This window comes from Serinus canaria, chromosome 5, assembly GCF_022539315.1.
Source record: "Serinus canaria isolate serCan28SL12 chromosome 5, serCan2020, whole genome shotgun sequence".
Lineage (NCBI taxonomy): Eukaryota > Metazoa > Chordata > Aves > Passeriformes > Fringillidae > Serinus > Serinus canaria.
The window spans coordinates 51,506,660-51,528,857 of NC_066319.1; the positions used below are offsets into that span (position 1 = coordinate 51,506,660).

Here is a 22,198-nt window from a genome sequence, read left to right on the forward strand (position 1 = left end):
TTCTTGCTTGGCACTGGGATTTAATACTACTTTTCTCCTTCTTTTTCATGTGTGTGTGTGATAACAGAAAGTGGGACAAGGAGAAACCACAGCTCTCTGGAAGGCACACCAATTTATGAGCGTCAGCTTTCTGGTGACAGTCCACATTCCTTGAATGCAGACTCCTTTTCCATGACTTCCAGCATAATGAGTGGCAGCATTGATCATTTGAGTACTGGATCTCCAGATCAGGAGAGTATGTTCAGCATGGAGTCCCATACAATCTTGCAAGAAGATAACGGTTCAGAAACTTTCAGTGTCCTGCAGTCTCCTGAGTCAGCAAATGTACTAATTAATGAAGAAAATGGAGATGTGGCTGATTTACAGAAACTTCCAAACAGTGACAGTGGCAGGGGTACTTCAGCTATTATTGATACTTTGACATCTGCATCTCCTCTGATGCTCACAGAAGACTTGACAAGCAGTGTTGGTGGTGAATGTAATGGTGAGGTGGTTTCTGCAAGCAATGAATGCTGTCCTGGAAAGCTAAGCCAGGAGGAGGAGGAGCAGGATTTTCCAACATTGTATAAAATAGATGAAGACTTGGATAAAATGAAGCTGCAGGATACTGAAAGATCTTCTGAAGATCCAGACCTTACAGACCAGATGGTTTTGGAATGTGACAGTATACTTGGTGTGCAGCCATCTCTGACACCAAAGGAGAGTGATGAAACTGGTGAGGAAGACCAACAGCAGCTGTCTCTAATCCACAGTGCTCTGTCAGACCCTTCTGCACTCCAGTGTGACATCTCTGACAGTGTTCATTCAGATAACTGTTCCATTTCTGGGTGGAATTTTGAAAGTGCAATCAAAGCTAAATGTAGTACTAGCACTGCTGAAAGGGTAGCAGACACTAATGAAAGTAGGACTGAAAAATCTGCCTCAAGTGATGAAGAGGATATTTATGGACATGGATTACCATATTCATCCTCAGAGACCAGCATGCCTGAAGTTGGTGCTGTGCCTGGTGCACAGGATGTAGCCAAGATAAGCCTAGATGAAATGGTGCTGTTAAAATCTGATCAGGTATTTCTTTTTAGTTTAAATAAAGTACCTTTAACCTTAAAAAGAAACATTCCTGCAATTACCTGCAATTCCTGCTTTTCAAAAGAAACATTCCTGCAATTACTGTCCTTTACATCTTTAGGAGAGCAATTTTTTGTTTACTTGATTCAATACACAAGTAAAATACAAAGCCAAGCAACAGTATGTGTTGTAAGTCTTAAAAAATGTGATGAATCTGATTTCAAAATGGGTGACGTGTGCTTGCAATGCAAAGAAGCTGTTCTGGCTGTGTTATTCCCAGCTCAACAAAAATGCTGTTAGAAACCCATCCATTAAAGAGTGAACAGTAAAACCCAGTCATGCTCAAAGGCTGCTGCTTGTTTGGATCTCCAGTAGTCCGAATTCTTCATGATGCTGTTCCCAAATACAGCTAACTTCATGAAGAATTAATGCTAATTATCTCACATGGCTGGCTTCTGCTTAAGGATTATTTTACCTCTAAATACTCAGAATAAGGATTAGTCTTTGCCCTCTAGCCAGCAGTAGTTAGTACTGTTTAAAATGTTGACAGTTTGCTTCTTCTGTTATCCCTCTTCATAGTTATTTGTGGGCAATCCTCATGGATACTATAGAAAAGAAGTACTGAAGTTAATTGTAAAATCTACAAAATTGCCTGAATCACTGGGACTTTTAGCAGAAGTCTTAAGAAGGAAATACAATTCTTGTACCGTGGGGGAATTGTTTCTTTTAGATCTGTAACAGCCTTGTATTGAGATCAACCAAATATTCATAAAAGTTGAGTTATAAGTTGTTGGTGTCCTATCTACTGACAACTGCAGCCCAAAGTGCAGAAGACTTTTGTTTCAGGTTATGGTATTCTTACACTCTGTCATGTTCAGAAATCTCCCCTGCTAATGTATGCAGTGCTTGAGTTCACCTCATGCAAGCAATCAAAATTTAAGAGAGCAGGCTGTAAACCAGATTTCTGCAAGACGTGGCTCCTCTACCATGCAGAGAGTACCAGAGTTGGATATTCAGCTGTCTTGTTCCCTTTGCTCATCACTTCCTAGACAGAGAATAATTTCCTGAACTACAGGCAGACTATACATTGTTAAAAATTCCTCCTTCTTTGGAGCTGGATGACAGGGTGGAGAGGTTTATTTTTTTTTCTAAATCTGTTGTTTGAGCAGTCTCATTGTGCTCATACAGCCTTAGAGAGCAGTGACAGATGTAGTTTTATTTTACACAAGACAAATTTATTCATTGATTAAAGTACTTAAGTACTTAGCTTTTAGTTTAGCTTTTTAAAAATCAAATCGTGGGAGCTGCTCTTCTTTTATACCCATTTTCTTATGCAGTTTGGAGACACTTGACACTGTTCTGACTCTACAGTTTTTAGTTTGCAGAGAGCTGGATGGGATACTCTGGCCCTGGATATGGCATCCTGAGCCTGGTTGTCTCAGAAAAATACATTTGGTGCCTGGACTACCGAGGCAGCCTGTACTGCAGTGCCCTTCCTGCGGCCGGCCTGCGCTGGCAGAAGTTTGAGGATGGAGTTCAGCAAGTGGCAGTTTCCCCCTCAGGTAGTTTGGCTTTTGCTGCACTGTTGCCTTGTAAATATAAAACTTGGATAGACTTGGGCATTTTCTTTGGTTTTTGTGGGTTTTTTTTTTTTTTTTTAGTATCAGTTATTATTTAATTAGATGTAACCTGTCATTTTTGTGAGATTACATATATAGCTGAGAGCATATGTAATTTCCACATAGGCTGTTTGTTTGTTTTTTCAAATCAATTACTTCCAGAAACTTGGTTGTTTAGGGCTTGTTTCATGTGAAAGTAGTGTGTTGATTTGGATTTCTTTTTGTTTGGTTGGTTTTTTTAAATAGTCATAGTTAATATGACTGCATCTTCACTACCTCTGCATCCCATGTTCTAGTTTAAATGGCTGTCTTTCTAGCAGGTTCACATTGCATTTTGGGAGGTTTTCAACATGCATTTATTTGCCTGATTAAAGTGAACTTCAGAAGTAGCAGTTTAGTGGTAGGCAGAGAAGAGCTCCTTGTCTATACAAAACCTTGATTTTTGTTACAGAGCTATAGAAGTTCTTGGCTGTGAGGGTGGTGAGGCACAGGAAGAGGTTGCCCAGAGAAACTGTCGATGCCCCATCCCTGGAAGTGTTCAAGGCCAGGCTGGATGAGGCCTTCAGCAATCTGGTCAAGTGAGAGGTGTCCCTGCCCTGGCAGGGGGGTTGGAACTAGATGATCTTTAAGATCCCTTCCCACCCAAACCATTCTGTGATTTACAGTTTTAAAGTTCTTTTTCTTGTAAGTGTAGAACTGGCTTGGTGTATGCGTGGGTTGGTTGATTTGATTTCTTTTTAAATGCTGAAGAAAAAACTTTGAAGTTTTCATACATTAGCATATGCACTTGTTCTGGATGGTTGTGAATGAGGATTATGTTGGATTAAAATTAAGCAGGTTTTGGTTATAAGCTTGCGTCACTTTTGGCCTTCCAGATTGTTTCAGGACTGGAGTGAAAATACAAAGTTTCTCAGCCATTTTAATTTCCTTGTCTCCTGCCTTGCCACTACTTTTCTTCCTTGTCATCTCTAAAAGCACATGTCAGTATTCCCTTCTGTCTGTAGGGGAAGACTTGCTATCTGTTTTAAGAAGAAAGAAATTCTGTTTGATCTGTAGCTGAGCTTTGCTATAGCCAAAACAATTTGAGAGTACTTGTAGTAGGTGAGAGTGTGGGTTCATCCAGCCTAGTGTCTTACCCTTAAAAGTGGTCCAGCAGGGTCCCTGCAGAAAAGTGAAAGGCATGGGCATGTGTCATATTTGACCGTGGTAGTTTGAGGCTGCAGTTGTTGGTGGCTCAAACTGCCTGGGCAAAAAGGTTGTTTCTCTGCATTTCTTATCCTTCAGTTCTAGGACTTCACCCAGCTTTTCACTGAATCTGTGTGAGTTTCCAGCATCCCCAGTTTGCCATGGATATGTTAATGCAGGAGCATGTTAACCACATGTCAAAATGGAATTAAATGCAACTTTGTGGAATCATTCAAAGGAAATTATTATGACAGTGTACTGTTCTGGTACAAGCCAGCAGTTAAGTTTGGAGCTCCATTTGGTTTTCTTTTTTTAAGATATTATTATATATTAGAAGTCAGTTACTGTTCTGGTCTTGCTTAAAAAAAAATTGTAAGGGCTTTTTAAACTTGCATTTTTGTCTAATGCTATTGATTTGCTTTTCCCCTCCTAATAGTTTAGCTGTAGCTAGGACATATCACCTGTGACTGTTGCAGTAATTGCTGAGTGCTATTATGTTCTTTCTTTGCTTCTCTTACAGGGACTCTTCTCTGGAAGATTGAACAAAAGACTAACAAAGCTTTTGCTTGTGGAAAAGTAACTATAAAAGGAAAACGGCACTGGTATGAGGCTTTACCCCAGGCTGTATTTGTGGCTCTGAGTGATGACACTGCCTGGATTATCAGAACAAATGGAGATCTGTATCTACAAACAGGTACCTGAATTAATTGCAGGCTCTTTGAATTTTTGTGGGCTGAAATTATTAGATTTCATGCCTATGGGATGATGGCAATTTGCTGTAAACTTTTATCCACAGCCAGGACACAAGGAAACCTTTTTATCTTGAGAAACACTTGGAAACAGTTGTGAGATTTTGTGTAATTAGGAGAGTGGAAAAGCAAGTTCATGGCCACTTGTTTTCTGTGTGCCAAGTGGAGTACATGCAGTACAGAGAATTTATGGCATGGGGAAGATATAAGGTGGATGGAGATAAATGGAAAGGGATTATAGAAAATATAAAAATAATAGCCTTGCTTTGAAAGTGATATGGTGCACTGAACAACTCAGCCTTAAGTGGGCAGAATAGGGAAAGGTAGAAGGCTTATGTTTTGAAAAGCACAGATCTCTAGAAGGTAAGAGTTACCACTTGATAATGACAGGAAGGAATTCTGAGACAGAAGATGGTGAAGTGTTTTGGAACTATAGACAAATGGTGTTTTATGTGATAGAGAAAGCAAAGCCATGGGGGAACAGAATGGGCTGTGGAGCAGGAATCTGAAGCTGCCTTCTTCTGGATGTCAGTGAGGCACAAACTGGAAAAAGGGGTAGTGCAGTGGCAACTTTGAAGTCCTGGCCTTAGTTTTAATTTCTTCAGTAAATAGAAGAGGGTGTATTTGGAAGGTGTTATGCAAACAATACTCAGGCTAAATGCAAGCAGCTAGGATGAAGGATGGTAGTACTAGTGTTAGAGTTAAGGTAGAAAAGTACCAAGGACTCTCAGGCATGTGAGGCTTGCACAGAGTTTCTAAGGAAAAATTACCAATAACATGATGAAGGAATTGCTGTACTGATGAACGAAGAGGAGGACTGGGTTAAGGGCAAACTGTATAAGACATATACAAACAGGGCACCATGTCTGAGTGGCTAACAGAATTCTTATTTACCTTTCATTTAATTTTGGCACTCTAGTAATTTCATTTTAGCTTTAGTTACTGTAGCACAATGTAAAAATTCTTGGTGATTAAGAAAACTGTTTTAAGTACACATCACTGTTCAAAGACACTGTATTAATTTTTTTTTTTTAGTTAAGTGTAGTAGTCCTAGAGAAATCAAGTGGCCTGCCCATGGTCACATGCATACTGCCAGCAGGCATGGATAGTGGAGAGTAAATTTTGGATGCTAATCATACAGAGCTCTGTGGAGGTTTGAATCAATATTTTCCTTCTCTTTGAGAGATTGGTTTGATTACATCAGCTTAAATTCTGCTGTTCTTAGGCTTCCAAATTTGTCTTTTGATGGAAAAAATAAATTCTCCGTTCATGAGTCTTCCTAATGCGAGGCAGCCAGTGAAAATTGTTTCTCCAAGATCTTTTCGTTCCCTTCACTGACTTGTGTAACGTTTTTAACAAAAGTGTGTGCTCAGAGGTTTCGAAATGAGTGTTCTTGTTAGTCTAGAATATATTATAGACAGGAGTCTGTTCATACAGGTTTTGGCAGCATGAGGAGATGAAACAAAAGCTGTGTTTACTGAGATGTTTCACATGCAGTTTCATATGTGTAAATCAAGCTTAAGTGTAGTTGTAAAGAAGACATGTTGCTCTAGATTAGATGTAGAAATGTGTGCAAACTGCCTGTAAATCTACAAGAACCTCTCTGCTCCTTTCAGTACTACACACTGTGGCATGCTCTTTTGTAATTGCTCTGCTGTCACTACTCAGAACAGGTTGCTTCTTTCCCTGGCATGTTTTGGACAAAAGTTCTTCCATTACTGGCTTTTTCTTTGATGCCTCTGTCAGCTCTAATAGAGGTTTTATAAATGGAGATTCCTGGTGCTGACACTAGAGGGAGAAAAGGAACAGAAATTACAGGACTGGACATGCACTATGCAGGATGTTGAAGGACGTATAGTGTCTTATTTCTTAAAATGCAACATCAGCTATATTAGAGGAAATTGTTAGTAGTTTACAGAAAGAACTCAAGGAAATTGTGATCAAATGACAGATGTTAGCATGTGAAGGAGATTCCCTTCTGCATTTTCTTTTATTCAGTTGCTTTATCTCTTTCCTTTTTGTTGCAAAAAGCCAAAGTGTGTAAAGCAATCCTCATTTTCTGATTTCTAGGCCTGAGTGTGGATCGTCCTTGTGCCCGAGCAGTAAAGGTTGACTGCCCTTATCCACTGTCACAGGTCACATCCAGGAATAATGTGGTGTGGGCTCTGAGCGAGCAACGTGCCCTGCTCTACCGCGAGGGAGTGCGCAGCTTCTGTCCTGAGGGGGAGCAGTGGAAGAGTGACATTGTCAGGTAATGACTGCTGGACATGCTGAGCATAACCTGAGTGACACAAATAATTGTGCTGGAGCTCCTTCATGTTTGGAAAAGTATTACCTGAGCTTGTGTGTCTGTGTACCACTGTGTGTGGATATATCTGTTTTAGCTGTCTGTCTGTACTTCCTTCCTTCCTACCAGCCATCCATCCATCCATCCATCCATCCATCCATCCATGACTGCTATGTAATGAAAGGAATTGTCATAAACAGAAGCAGGTTTAAAGAGTGAGAAAAAAATTTTAAAATATCTTTCTAATGTCTGTCAATGTGATTTTCTATTAAATATTCCTTCTTTAATCTGTGACATAATGGTTTTAAGGAGCTCTCCAGTTTTTTGAGGTGTTTTTTTCCATTTTCTTTTTTTTTTTTTTTTTTAACCTGAGATTAAATGTATGCATTTTCTTGGTCATCCACACAGCTGGATAACGCTTCTGCACTCCCCAGCCCTAGATTTTTATAAATACTTTGTGTAGTTGGTATTTAGCTTTGTAGTTGATCCTATGACCCACGCTACTTCCTTCGTGGTAAAGTTAAAAGCACTGAGTCTCTACTGCTGGCTTTGAGAATGTAAAATTTACTGTCTATTGTGACATCAGCCTGGTGCAAGTTTAGGAAGAATTTCAAGTTTTTGTTGTCAGGAGATTTTATCTTCTGAATATCCTATTGTGAAACTGGTGCTACTTCCCAGCCTGGTATCTGGCTCTTGAACAGTCTGAGAAACTAGTGTGTCTTTGTTCAAATGTGAAATTTGCTCGTACTCTAATGAGTTTGTTTAATGAAAATACCTGCTGACCTACACCTTAGGTACATTTCATGTTCCTGGGCTTTGTGTTAAAATTGCAGAAGGCAGTGACTATTTGTTCTTAAATTATCAAGAAAGGTTATCTGAAAGAACTGGCATTGTTTGCTACCTTTTCAGTGTCTGATATGATCACCTAACCCTGTTGACTTTCTGAGTTTGAAAATCGTTTACTTATGCAGGAAACTTACAGTCCTAAATTCAGCATTTATCTCTGCCACATAATCAAGTTGAGTTTTCTCTTTGTGGTCCCTGAACTGCAGTTATTGTTCTCAGAATAGGTCAAGGAAGTTGAGAAGATAGATTGTTGAAGCCATTTTATCAAAACCTTCAAGAACACAGCTCTTGATTGCTTATTTACTGAACAAAACAGGGCTTGTTTAGTTTTATTGCTATGTAACCAAATTTCACATCTTGAGTGATCTTTGAAGAACTCCTGTTCTTTGTTGTAGTTGTTGTTGAATGTTTTTTGCTTAAACAAATAAAATAGAAAGTACTGAATAACTGAAAATTTAATATCAAATGTGTTTCTTAGCTTGGCCCCACTGAGTTTCAACCATGTTAAACTATTAGCATTGTAACAGCTTCCTTAAAATACCATTAACATAAATTTGTATTAAGGTTTTTAATATTTTTACTTGTTTGCATTTCCAGTGAAATGCAAGCTTTGGAACCAGTGTGCATAACCCTTGGTGATCAGCAGACGTTATGGGCTTTGGATATCCATGGCAATCTCTGGTTCAGGACTGGTATAGTTTCAAAGAAACCACAAGGAGATGATAACCATTGGTGGCAAGTAGGCATTTTTTTATTTTGCTTTCAGTTTAGCCTTTTACCTTGGGTTGCTAATTGGGGTTGTTTTCCCACAAGTTTCTAAGAAAGAATTCAATTAATAGTACACTTTATTCAGTATGTTAAAACTTCTGTGTGGCTGTGGCTGAAATCTCCTTTCTGTGTCTGCTGTAAAGGGGAAGGGCAACCATCCTGTGGTCATTCAGAGCAGCATTGCAGAAGCTTTCAATAACACAAGAAATGCTCTGCCAGGTCATGGGACATGCTGTTGAGGCAGAGCATCAAGTCTGGCTGCTGAACGCAGCCTCTTCTCTTGTCTTTGAGTGCCCATCCTTTTCCCTAGCTAGAGAAAATAAATAATAACTCACCATGCAAAAGAATGTGTTTCACATTTTTCCATTCAGTTGAGGTTTATTTGAGCCATGTGGAGCTGCTTGCTTCAGCCACAGTTCGTGTGGGTGAAACCAACTCAGTTACTGCAGTTATTGTCTGGTATTGATTTGGAATTCCTGCCTCTGGTTCCTCCAGCTTTACTTGTTTTCTCCAGAGATAGGGGTGGGGAAGAAGGGAGTACAAAAACAGTCTTACAGAAAATTTGTCAACATGCTACCTTAGTTACAAGAATTTTGGTCTATGTGCATGTATAATCCCTTTTTTGCTTGTGAGCATCATGAGTAGCTTGGCTTTGAGGTTATGGGCAAACTGCTGCTCTTTTTGTGCTCTTGGAAATTTAATTCCTTTCTAGGAGTATCCCAGAGTGTTGCCAACCTAGTTGTCCATGACAGAACTTGGGCAGTTGTTTGTTTAGACCTCCTTCTGCACTGTGAATTTACATGTCCATGAGGTAGTTGCAGAGGAGTATTGCATTCAAGTTTTTGTCATGTAGTTTGAATTGCTACACTGTGCAAGTTTATCTTCCTTTAGGAAATTGAAAATTTACCTCTTACTTTGCAGAGTTTGGCATGTTTTTAGAGGGACACATCCTAAAACAAAGGCCTATCTTGAAATGCAGATTTCTAAATGGATTATTGGATAGAAAAGAGTTGTAAGCTGGTTTAATACTGATTTTGGCTAATTAGCAAGACAATCACTTAAAACGTACCATGTTTATTTTTCCCTTCCTAAACTTTGAATTCCAAAAAAGTTTCTAGTGAAAGATTGTGCAGTTCATCCCAGAGCTTAACTAATTATCAAGAGCGCTTTTTTTTCTTTTCCCCCAGGTAAGCATCACTGATTATGTAGTGTTTGACCAGTGCAGCCTGTTCCAGACCATAATCCAGGCAACTCACACGGTGGCAACAGCAGCTCAGGCACCTGTGGAGAAGGTGGCTGACAAGCTTCGAATGGCATTTTGGTCACAGCAGCTTCAGTGTCAGCCCAGCCTCCTTGGAGTCAATGGCAGTGGAGTCTGGATCTCTTCAGGCAAAAATGAATTCCATGTAGCAAAGGGAAACTTAGTAGGTTGGTGTGCTTTTGCATCTTGATTTTTTTTAAGTTAAGAATATTAAATAGAAGGAAATAAATCACTACAACTCTGTCACTACAGAAATTACCCATGGCAAGTCAGGGCAGCTTTACCTTGTTTAAAAATTAAATTATTCATTAGCATTTGGTCTTAAATACTTTCTCATTTAAAGGGAAATATTTTTCATGGAAAAGTCTTTGTCGACCAGTGAACTGTGCACAAGTTACTGCTTTTAACACCTACATTTGTCTCTTCTCTGGGATAAGGCAATCTTAAGTTCCTGAAGCTATTTTACCTTGCATAGTGGAGTCTGGCTCCTGATCAGTGTGACTGTGCAAGACACTAATTTTATGATTTTATAGTGCTGATAGAGGCATTGCTTTATTTTTCTTGCTACAGTTCTCAAAATAGAATACTTATTTGGTACATTTCTTTGTTTAGGTAAACTCTAACAATACAGCTAACATACCTCATCACGAATTGGTCCCCTGTTGAAGACCATTAATATTCTTCTTTATCCTCTTCTGCATTCACAGTTTTCTCTGTGTGTTTACATAGGTGTTGGGAGGAGACTTCCCCCTCCCCCCAACAGTATCTTGAAAGATTTTCATAGAAAATCTTGTCTAAAATATATTTAATAATTGATTGCAGTAGAATTTCTTCTAAATTTGAAATAATAAACTTAAACAAAAAACTGTGTTTCCTTCTAATGCCACTCATTCTTTCTTTCAAGGCACGTATTGGAATAATATTGTTCCTCGTGGTACTGCTTCTGCCACAAAATGGATTTTTGTATTGGCTTCCCCAGCTTCATCTAAAGAAGGTTGGTAAATCAGCAGTGCAGGTGTATAATAGCTGATTTTTAAACAGAATGGAATTGATGGTGTAAGTAATTAAATATCCTGAATTACTTCAGATTTTGGTTGCCTTTTCTGTTTGCAGGCATCTAACTGTAAAATTATTGGAGATTAAAATAACGTATTATTCACTCTCACCTCTGGTGTGGAGTAGCATCCAATAGAGAAATGGGTAGTCCTCAGGAGCAGCAACTTCCTAAACTGCCAAAGCATGAATTGCCAGAATTTGTAGGTGGAAGTTTCAGAGCATGCTTTGCTGAAATGCCTGTAGTAACCAAGTGCTTCTCCTGTCAATGCAGTTACTGCAGCAAAATTGCCCATTATTGGTAAAAGTGAGACCCTGTCAGGGAATTGAGCTGCTGGTTACAGTGCATTATCTAAGTACACTGGCTTTAGTGGCAAAAATGTGGTTTAGAGCTGAAAAAGAATGCTGCTTTTCAAAGGCTATTATCAAGGATATAAAAGAGCAAAGAATAAAGAGAGGTGATAGTGCACTGTTACATGTGTCTTCTCTCTATTAGTTACTTCAAATGAAACATTTCTTCAAATGAGATCACTTACTACTTCCTTTATTTGAGAAAAGGAGTATTTAAGTGCCTAAATAAGGGCTTAGGATGTGTATTTGTACTTCAAAGCCTTACCCTGTGAGCATAGCCAAGAAGCTTTAGTTTTGTCTTCAAATGTATTGATAATTTTTTTCCAGAAAAAGTAGATGTGTAAGCTTTCTCAGAGTGGATTAGGAATTATTTTAATAACAGAAGTGTCCTTTCCATAGGAAGCTTTTTGTGGCTGTGCCAAAGCACCAAGGATCTGTTTTGTGTCAGTGATCAGAATCCTCATTTTCGTCCTTCTACGGTGCAGCTGCCACCAGAGGCTGAAATGGTGCACTACTCTGCCTGCCAGGATGCCATTTGGGGCTTGGATAGTCTCGGGCAGATATTTATCAGAACACTTTCCTCCAGCTGCCCAACAGGGATGCATTGGACAAAACTGGATCTCTCCCAACTAGGTATGACATTTTTAGTGAGTAGACTGTCTCTTAAGCACACCACATTTTCCAGAAGTATCTTTTATCCAGAAGTTTACTGATGTAGAATATAACATTTACTGGATTAAATAGTGCCTACTGGCAGGTGATTGTAAAATATCAGGAACAGATGTAGCTTTCAAAGAATTTTCTGTTTAGCCCTTTCCTGGAGACAAGAAGATTCCTGTTTGCAAGGTACTTGGTGTGTGTTTAGTGCATCTTGTGTTGGTCAGTCTGAAGTAGCTTGGCCTGAGATGGTGCTATGCAGGGGCTCCAGCAGCTTTAACTGGCCTGGCTCTTGTACTTTAGTTCAGCCACAGTCACTTGATCTAGGGCACAAACAACTGAATTTTATGGTTAAACACATTTTTAGCTCCTGCCAAGGAAGAATTATGCTCCAAGAGTTGAATCATTCATGAGTGATGCAGCTGATAACACTCATGTTCAGATTTATAGTGATGTAATCATTCAGTATAATGCTTAGAATGTGATGCTTAGAATGTGACTGCTCTTTTCGTTTGCTCAGGTGCTTGACCATGATTTGATCATTGAAATGTAATCACAGTTTGGAGTTTGGCTCTGGGGTAATCAGGTTATTTACCACCTTCATGAGTAGTATTCTCATCAGATTTATTTGTTTAATAGTCTGACTGTTAGAACATTCTTACATTTGTGCTAATCTGCACACCTGTTTCAGGTGAAGAGAAAGGAAATTAAAACTCTGCACCATTCTCTCACCATTTTAAAAACAATTCAACTGGTTTACAATTTTTCCATTTTTGATGGCAGTGTTCATGACTGGTCTGATAACAGACAAGCAATTTTAACTTAAGGTTTAAGGAAAGGCAGACAGCTGGCAGAGTTTAAGCCTCATGTACAATTTTAGTGTATGTTTATAATACTTCCTGAAAAAATTATAAACCGTGTCTTTTAAAATTAACTTGGTTTTCAGTTGTATGCCAGTTATTTTTCAGACTTGATGATTTGGCTCCAAATTACTCATGATACCATACTTTAAACACCTTTTACTGACCTACAGAATAGATTTGGACACTTTGTCCTTCTCATGTTCCTTAGTGTGGTTTGAAACTCTTCTCATGAACCACTGCTTTCTAGCAGTTTAGACAGTAACTGTTAACTGAAAAAATAAGTAACTTCTAGTCATTGTCTGAAAATCTGAAAAGAATTCATACAGGAAGTCAGTGTAATTGGTGTTAGCTGACTGTAATACCTGGCCTGTGAACTTCAGCAGTTCTGAAATTCAACCTTTACATTCAGCTGTTCCTGACTGCTCTGGCACATGGTGGTGGCATAGAAGAGATTTGGGCTCAGGAAATACTCAAACAGTCCACTGTACCTTTCACTGTGGGTTAGCAGTGAAATGTGAAAATGTTTTAGGCTTTTTTTCTCCATTTAATTACCTGTGGTACATCACTGCTTGACAAGTGCATATCCATGGCTATAACAGAAAAGCCTTTATTTGTTGTAATGGGACTGAAGGAACTGGAGAATTATTGTTATTGTGTCAAGTGTATGTTAAAGTTTACTCCAGAAACATTAGGACTGTGACTGTGGAGGGCAGGCAGGGTGGGAGCAACTTTCTGTAAAGTGCAGTTCAGGATTCTGTATGGAAGTGATGGGGTTACCAGCATTAGGTTGAAATATTATGTTGGTAGTATCTTGCCTTTTGCATTATGTACTGGGAGTAGTACCCAGTAGATTATTTTGATTAGCATTCCACTATCACTATCCAGGTTTCTAAACACAGTAGAATGACCTTTAGGTTTTAACAATAAACAATGCTGCTGGTTCATGCTACTTGCTCTAAGACAGTTGGTGAATGTGGTTAGCATGACCTTGTCCTAAGATACAAATGGTAAGTGGGAGGAGGGAGAAACCCCAAAACATTTACATAAGAGCTGTGTTTTTGAATATCAAATTGTACTGTAGACGTAAATAATACCAGCTCTGCTGGGTAGGTGATATGTGATTCCATGTTTGAGTGCCTGATGCTTGTCTGGATCAGAACACTTGGACAGCTGAGGTATCATGTGACAAAGCCATTGCTTTGAAGTGTACTTTTTTTAGAAGGAATGATGAGGTTTTAACTAAGATTTTGGCTTTGCAGCTCAAAGTAAAGCCTCTGTCTTCAAAAGAAAGTTGCTATAGATGTTCTCATCCGAAGCAGTGGAAATTTTTGTTTGTCATTTTGGTTTTTATATGAAGCTGTCTGGTTAAAAGAAATTTTTGGGTGAGATAGGTTGATTTCTATTCCTGTGATCCAGAAAATTAAATAATTTTACTTAATGAGATCTGTTTACTACAGATAATTAAAAGATAAAGCTATGTTGTCCTGTTGTTTCCTGTTCTTTTCCCCAGCAAGCCCTAACAATTGGGAATATTGCGTTCTGCAGAAATAAATACTCTGAACTTGCACTCTGTAGGATAAAATTCCAAGCCCCTCTTTAAGGAAATGTTGTGTGTGATGCACTTTACAAGGATTTGTTGCCAAATTTCACATCCCTGAAAACAGAACTGTTACCAAGAATGGGATATCCCAAGCAGCCCTGGCATGTTCAGTCAACCAGCAAGGCCTATTTTTAGAGTCTTTAGTTTGGAGTCTGACCAGAGCATTCTTTCTGTAGTGGATCTGTACTGCTTGGGCCCCACTTTCTTTAGAACTTGTTTTCCATGACTTAGCTTTGTTTTGTCCAACATGGGGTGAAAAAAGGAAATCAAATGTAAGATACATGACATCATGTGGCTATTTAAAATTTATTTTGAAAGAGTAAGAGTTTCAGTAGACAGTTAACTAGCAGTTCTTTTTAGTCTATAATACCAGGTTTGCATTTCTACTGTCTTTGCAGAAATTTAGACTAAACTTAAACACAAACCATGTCAAAATTCCAACACACACTTATTTGGCAAAGTTTTGTTTTGATGGTGCTGACAGGGTTAAAATACTGCTGCACATTTGAGATTGATGTAATAATTATGTACAGTGGTGAATATAAATCCATTTGAAAATCAGTTCTTTTATTTACAGATGTGACACTGGTATGTTAACACTGAAATGCATAACTCATATGCTCTCATATTTTTGAAATGCTGCTGGTGTTAGGAATGTTCTTTGCTGACTGTATTATCAGATTGACACCTTTAAAAGTCTCCAAGCATGGCCAGCTACAGAGAAGAGTTCACATGAGGTCATGTGAAAGTTTGTCTAGGCACTGATAACATTTGTCATGGAATGGTTCCCTACTTGAATTTGGTTATTGTAATAGAGTATTTATAATGTGCTTTAGAAATTGCACTCTCCTATGACTAAAACATTTATTTTTATGTTTAGAAGAGAAATTTCTCACATATGTGCTACCTGTTGGTTTTGTTCATTGTATCCAGCAATTTTTTTTATTCTCCCACAAGTTGTATTAACTTCTAATCATTTTTATGTGACTAAAGCTTGTTTAATGCAATGAAGTCTAAATACAAGTTGTGATTATTAGCTGAATTTGAAAGGAAAATGCCAGGTTGCTAATAATCTCTTTGTTATTAGGTGGTGTAAAGCTGATCAGCTTGACCTGTGGAAATCAGCATGTTTGGGCCTGTGACACCAACGGTGGCATTTATTTCCGTGTAGGAACTCAGCCTCTTAACCCAAGTTTGATGCTTCCTGCCTGGATAATGATTGAGCCACCTATACAGGTAAAATGCTGATTGCAATTCTTTGTAACCCAGTGGTTTAGCTCTATGCTAAACAATAAAACAGTAATTTTAGAATTCATGGGAAACAGTAGAGCCAGGTTTTATGGTACAGTGTAGCATTGAGCTATGCTGAGTACCTTCTGTGTGCTGAGCAAGAGGCTGGGTGGGCAAACAGCACAGAGCAGAGGGTGTGGGAAGGCTCTGCTCAAGTGACATGGTGCTGAAGTGCCTGCCTCCCTCTTCCTTTATCCTCATCCTTGTGAGTCTGGGATGCTTGCTAGGGTGCTGGGCCTGAATTCAGAGGCTTTCCTTGTCATGCAGTTCTTTGTAAACATACAACTGCAGCTCTTTTCCCTTGCTACCAGAATGGGCAAACTTTATATCCTTTCTACCTGCCAGCTGGGAGGGTCAGAGCTGAAAGAAGCCTCCTAAAGTAACCTGGAAGCATATCTGGAAAATACAGAAAACTGACAAAACCTGTTTCTCCAGAGTCTGTCTGTTGTTTGTTTTTTTGTTGCTTTATTTTTAAATCTCTCCTTTAACCACAGTGCTTGCTTTCATTGCTGCTCTAATACTTTACAAGTTAATCTATGAAACTGGAGTAATTTCTGTTGTGGGTTGGGACTGCTGTAATGGAGCTGACCTCTGACTACTGATTTCATTCTTTACTCCTTGGCACGAAATGGCTTGAACTGAACTGTCTGCTGGTCTAGCACAGTAACACTGGATGTGTTTGCCTACTTGATGGACATTTGATGATGTTGCAGCATTTCTCTTAAAGATTTTGAAATGTGTGATACTTTCAAAAGTACACATTAAGAAATAGAAGTAAATCTGTGGCAGTGGAGTTGCAATCATTTATTTGGTTTTTACATAATTTGCTTTTAGTTCTTCTTATCTCTCATCAGCCAGTTGTTGGCTCCTGTGTATCTCAGGGTGTAACAGCAAAGAAAGGCAGGGGAACAGGGAAATGAAAACTGCAGATATACATCCCATCAGTTAGCACAGCACTGGTTAGATGACTCTCTACATTTTGTAATGTGGTTCTGGAGAAAGGGTAGCTTGTTTTGCAGAATAGCAAAGTAGACTGATAAACAGGTGCCACTATCAGTTGCAGAAAGGACTTGGTTCCAGAGCTTGTTCTTGGTGTGCTTCAAGTGGGTCTTTGTGATGTAACCACCTTGTCCCTGCTAGCAGGGTATAGGGCAGGAGCAAGATGAGACTGAAGATGTCAGTGATGATGTCTCCCATAAAGGCAGTATTCTTAAAATAAAAGAGGAAGAAACATTCCATTTGAACTGAGTTTGCCAAGAGACAGAGAATTAAACTTGTGTACTATCTTCTTACCAAAGGTCTATTCAGGAGAATAGCCCAAAAAGCTGTTTCTCTATGCTGATACTATTTTCTCTCTACTAAGTGAATCTCTACTCCTCCACTGAAGTAGATTAAACTACTCAATACAAAGGTGTTTACAAAAATTGGGATTTGCTGTGGCTCATGATTTGGCAGTGACTTCCTTAAGTAGAAAATGGACAAGGTTGAAAATCAGATTATTTCCCATAATCTTATCAACAAAGCTGGATAATGTTGCCTTCCAAAAATTATAACCTTCTGATACCCAGAGCAGTGTCATTCCCTCTTCTCCTATCTTGCCAGCTCCTGACTTGGCAAATTTAATGGGTCAATATAAAGAGGCAAGAATTCAAACATTGCTTGAAACGATGAAACTCATGGGTTACATGCCTGCATTGAGACAATTTAAAACAAGTCATTAAATGAACAGCCATTCATGCCTTTGCAAAGGCTTAATGCAAAATGAGAAAATATGTGAACTTTAAAAGTATTTTCAAATACAACATGATGTCTGAAGAGTAAACTATTACGTGAACAATATTTGCTTATTAGGAACATCTTATTGTTCTGTCCCTTAATTGACTTTGACACAGTTCATGCTGCTTTGCTCTTATGTTCAGAACAACAGAAATACTGTAAGAAGTATTTGTGAATGATTCAGCCATTTTCTGTTTGAAGAGAGAAATCAAAATTGCTTTTCACTTGCTTCAAGTACAGGAGCACTCTCAAATAACGTAATTTAAAACCAACTATGGATATTTCATTCCCTAGTAAATGTCAGAGCCAATATGACTTGCCTATCCCAGATCTCATGACTCAGGAGCAGCTTGGGAGCAGCTGCAGACTCTGCTTTTATGGTGTCACTTCTCCTTAAAGGAGTGCTGCAGTTGCACAGCATTCATCTTTGCATAACTTCACAAAGGTATTCAGAGGCTGCAGTTTTGATGAGATTTTGCTCATGCTAAAATGAGTGAATGTAATTTAAGTTCAGTCTTTGACTTTGTGATGGTGTATTTTTTTCTTAAATCAAGACTAAACCCATTCTCATTTGTAACTCTTCTCTCTGTACCTCCTTACTGAAGCATCTCTTGAGATGAAGAAAACAATTTAGTTCTCTGCTCTCCTTCTTTTTTATTTTATCCAGTACTTCAGAAGTGGTTGATAACATCATTAGAGTATCTTGAGCAGTAGTAGTTTATATATAGCTGGTTTCTGTGATTCATCAATTTGGTTCTGCAGTCTTAGAAGTAAAATAATTATGTAGTTAAGCAGCTTTTTGAAAGCTGTTTCAAGGACATTGACAAAACAAATCAAAATGCTTTGATGAAATTATTTTAGACTAGGAAAAAGAAAATGTTTTTCCATTCTATTGTTAATGTGCAGGACAAAACTATCATCTGTTGCAGCATGTCTCAAAATACATCCATATTTTTACATATATAAAAAATTTAATTAAAAAAAGACAGGAAATAAAAATATTATTTATAGATAATATAGAGTATCTTTTTATATGTTTGTATCTTGATTAGGATTTAATGATTTTCCAGTTTCTGGCCTAAAGGAAAAATAACTAAAAATAAACCAGAAAATTAGTATAGACTGTAAGACTAATTTAGATTATTAAAGGGTAGAGCTTGATCAAAAGGTAAAAATCTTTAAATTGCTTTCAAAGGTCCCCCCAAGTTGAAATGTTTGAAAATAATTCTTTGAACATTTCAGCTTTGATTTCTGGTACCTTCTGAAAAAGATGCTGAGACAAAATCTCATCTTGAGAAACTCTTGCTTCCCACAGTTTAAAAACTGGTCTTAAAAGCCACCTTCTCAGACTTACACCAAGGCATCTATCAGATAAGCAACTTTATCTGACCAAATTAAAGGAAACACAACAAATGTTTGTAATGAGTGACTCATTGTAAATAATCAGCCTTACTCTAAAAATAGATTGAGACATTTTATTGTCACTTCTTTAATTGCTGCTCTTTGGTAATTTGTAACCAAATTTCATAGGGAATGGAATTGAAAAAGCTATGCTATTAAATCCAGAGGTTTGTTTAAATATTCACATAGCTTGTCTGAGCTATAAAGTACAAGGGGTTTGTTTAGGGAAACGTTTGGTTGCTGCATAAAGCTTTAGATGATCATTTGAAGTTCTCAGCAGACAAGCACTGCTTGACTTAGTTTGCTATAAAAGTGTCACCTAAATTTCTCTTCAAGTTAGAGAAACTTTTGATTTACTGCTCTTCCCATAAACAGCCTTGTAATTGTGTCTCTGTACTTTAAGCTTGATATCATAGGTAAGAGAAATTCTTATAGGTAGTAGAAATTCTTATTGATGTAGGAGGAGCTATTTTTTTCTTGCACACAGACTTCCAAAAAACTAAATTGAGACTTTTCATGCTTTCACAGTCATTCAAAAATTATTAAAACTATGAAGCAAATGGTAGTCTAAAAATGCCATTTAAATCTAGGCACGTTATCTATAATTCTGAAATATCACTACAGGATAGATTTAACTTCTTTTCAATACCTCACAGTGAACATATATCAAGAAAAGATAAGGAGCTGGTTGTGCCTTACAGATGAGTGTTGACTTCTTAGAAATGGTTATCATCATCGTTGTTTTGTTTCTTTTATTGAGATAAAATTCTGCTTACCTTACAAAACACTCATTGTGAATCTGGGGACTTTCTTCTGCACCTGCCTTGCTTTTGCATTTCTCAGTGAGATTTCTGTTGTTATTAAGGCCAATTCTACATTAAGTGGTACTTAGAGGAAGAAGTGGTGAGCAGTCCTCAAGATCAGATTTTGCCATTAAGCTGAAATATAGGAAGGGTTTGTTTGAAATGATCTTCAAGAATTGAATATTTTGAGGGGAAGGAAATTTCTCTGTTGAAAATGCTTTATAATTTTCACTTCAGAATCATCATCTACTTCTGAACATCCTTGTCATGGAAGTCTCTGTTCTTTCCAATGCAGTATTCACATGCCTGTTCTTTCCAAGTCCAGTGGTTTTCAGTAGCACAGACCAGCTTGCATTTCTCAGCCATTGCACAGACATCTTCTGAGTTACCATGAGTTCTGCTTTGGAGTGCTAAGATGAGATTCAGAGGAAGTATCTTTAATTAACCAAAGTCTGCTTAGGCTGGAGAAGTAATACAGTCATTAGGCCTGGTTCTCTCTAGACCAGACTAACTAGTCTGTTGTTCTGTATATCTTCACTCATGTGAGGCCTCTGAAGACATTAATAGGGAGATGATTTTCCTGGAGAACTGCACTTTTCAAGATGATGTAGAGAAAAGCTGTTTGGCAGTAGTAAGAGCAGCTGTCTCAAGGTGGGTTGCAAATAAGTATAGGAGATCAAAGCTTTTGCAGCTGTGTCTTTTGTTTAGCTGATTTAGAATGCCATAATGTTTAACTTCAAGTCTGTGCTATTCTTCACAGGCATGCCTATCTTAAGTAATTGTAAGTTACATAAAAGGTGCTTTTAGAGGCTGAAAAAACGCAATTTCAGCATTTGTTCTGGAGTTGCCTCATGCTGATTCCATTGCTGAGTGTAGTGCTTATTATCTTCCTCCTTGTTGCTAGTTAAGAAGACTGCTGTCTCTGTATTTCAGTGTAGTTTGCTGCTCTGGAGTTTTAGCCCTCGGATGTTGTTTTAGGGCCCAGCTATCGCCGTGTTCAGAAGAGCAGCGTGTGGCCTGGCCTGGCAGATAGCAGTTGTTATCAGCACCAGAAGCTTCAGGTCACACAAAGTGCCCAGTGAGCAGTACAGCCAGAAATTCAGTGGGCAATCCTACTGTGTCCTTATAAAATGTGATCTCCAGGTGGTGTATTTGCTTTTTGACAAGACTGGCTTGCTTTTAAGACAACAATTGTGGGAAAGAGAGCCTTCAGTTTTCATACTTCGATTTGGTCATTATTTGGAACTTCCCCATACCTGCAACTTTTCCAGTATTCCCATCTTTTGGTTAGTTAACACAGAATTAGATATTTAATTATTCTTCAGAGAGATGAAGAAATGTATTTAATATTCAGTTGGGCAAATAAAGTAACCAGAACTATCATTAAGTTTTGACAGTTTTTCAGAGTTGTTCTATTCAAAAATAAAAGCACCATGGTATAAAATTCATGGGTAGAGGATGATCATCATGATTTGGCAGGTATGAGCTCTGGTAGCACAGAGTAAGGCGACACGCTGGGATGTTGCTGGACACATCAGACCCTTTGACCTTTGAGCTTGAAGACCCTTCCCTATAACCCCCCAAAAATGCTTTCTCTCCTTGGTAAGGTTTTTAAGTTTCAAAAACTAGAGAGGCACTTCACAGTGCCTCTGCATCAGGGGTTGTTTCACTGATGCTCATTAAGAGTGTATTTAGAAAAAAATAAAAGCCTTGGTTACTCAGGTTTGCTTATACAAGGTTTTTATTACCTAGTGTTAAATTATGCTCTGTTTCCTGGGAATTTGCACTTAGTGTTTACTTAACACACATTTCTGTAAATAATTAATTCTTATTTTCCTAACAGTTCAGTTCTTCAATATGTTATTAAAAATACCTGTAGGGGTAATTACAGAGGGCTTATCTCCTACATTACAGTTTTATAATCTTAGTTATAAAACAGTGTGACCAGAATACAGTTGGGCAAACCTGAGCAGGCCTGGAGTTTGTATGGTCTCTAAAGCGGTTACATGAAATTTAAATTGTTTATTTTTTTTAATTGCTTCTTAGGAACAGTTGTATGAAGTATTTTTAAAGTATTTTATGGTTCTGTTGAGAACATGTTGAGTAGTTGCATGGGTTTGGTTTGATCTTTTCTGTGATTTAATAACATATGTTGTTGTCTTTCCCATGTTTCTACAAGGAAAAAACATTGGAATAAAAAATTTAGAGCTAACAGAAGGGAGAGGTCAAGGGATTTCCTCCTTGGCTTTGCTTTGTCTTCCAGATTGTGCTAGTCATAGACAGCACAGTAGATACCTCCTTGGTTGGAAATACCCAGCTAAGGCCTTTGTCCCTTTTATCCAGTGAAGGCAGAAAGTGGGCCAAAGGGTCCTGTTGCTGTTCTGTCCTGTAAGGCTTCTGAGGAAAATAATGCTCCAGTTTTTTCAGACAATAAATACTTATATTTTTCTGACAATTTAATGCCAGCTTTACTGAAAAGCATGTGGCATCAAGGAAGACCAAATAGATTGATCTTTACTGCTCCTGTATAATACCTTAACTTCTCTGCAGAGAAAAAAGCAGCACTTAATTTAGCAAACTAATGCTGAAAAGGCTTTATAACCTTCATTCAAATGGACCTCAGA

General features: G+C 38.2%; 1 protein-coding gene and 1 long non-coding RNA gene across 6 annotated transcripts in view; one reads left to right on the forward strand and one right to left on the reverse strand.

Moving 5' to 3' along the window:
* Positions 1 to 22,198, forward strand: part of TECPR2 (tectonin beta-propeller repeat containing 2) — a 42,753-nt gene that overhangs the window by 12,311 nt on the left and 8,244 nt on the right. For all 5 annotated transcript variants that reach the window (XM_018907223.3, XM_018907222.3, XM_050975718.1 and 2 more), the window contains 9 exons: positions 68 to 1,065; positions 2,444 to 2,627; positions 4,390 to 4,563; positions 6,689 to 6,869; positions 8,349 to 8,490; positions 9,707 to 9,947; positions 10,685 to 10,774; positions 11,584 to 11,817; positions 15,392 to 15,540. In XM_018907223.3, the coding sequence (XP_018762768.2) occupies positions 68 to 1,065; positions 2,444 to 2,627; positions 4,390 to 4,563; positions 6,689 to 6,869; positions 8,349 to 8,490; positions 9,707 to 9,947; positions 10,685 to 10,774; positions 11,584 to 11,817; positions 15,392 to 15,540 (2,393 nt within the window). The remainder of the gene's footprint in view (positions 1 to 67; positions 1,066 to 2,443; positions 2,628 to 4,389; positions 4,564 to 6,688; positions 6,870 to 8,348; positions 8,491 to 9,706; positions 9,948 to 10,684; positions 10,775 to 11,583; positions 11,818 to 15,391; positions 15,541 to 22,198) is intronic.
* Positions 16,384 to 20,859, reverse strand: LOC127059722 (uncharacterized). The gene is made up of 2 exons (XR_007777814.1): positions 19,548 to 20,859; positions 16,384 to 16,803 (listed from the first exon to the last, which is right to left on the reverse strand). It is a non-coding gene; the product is annotated as an uncharacterized LOC127059722 (long non-coding RNA).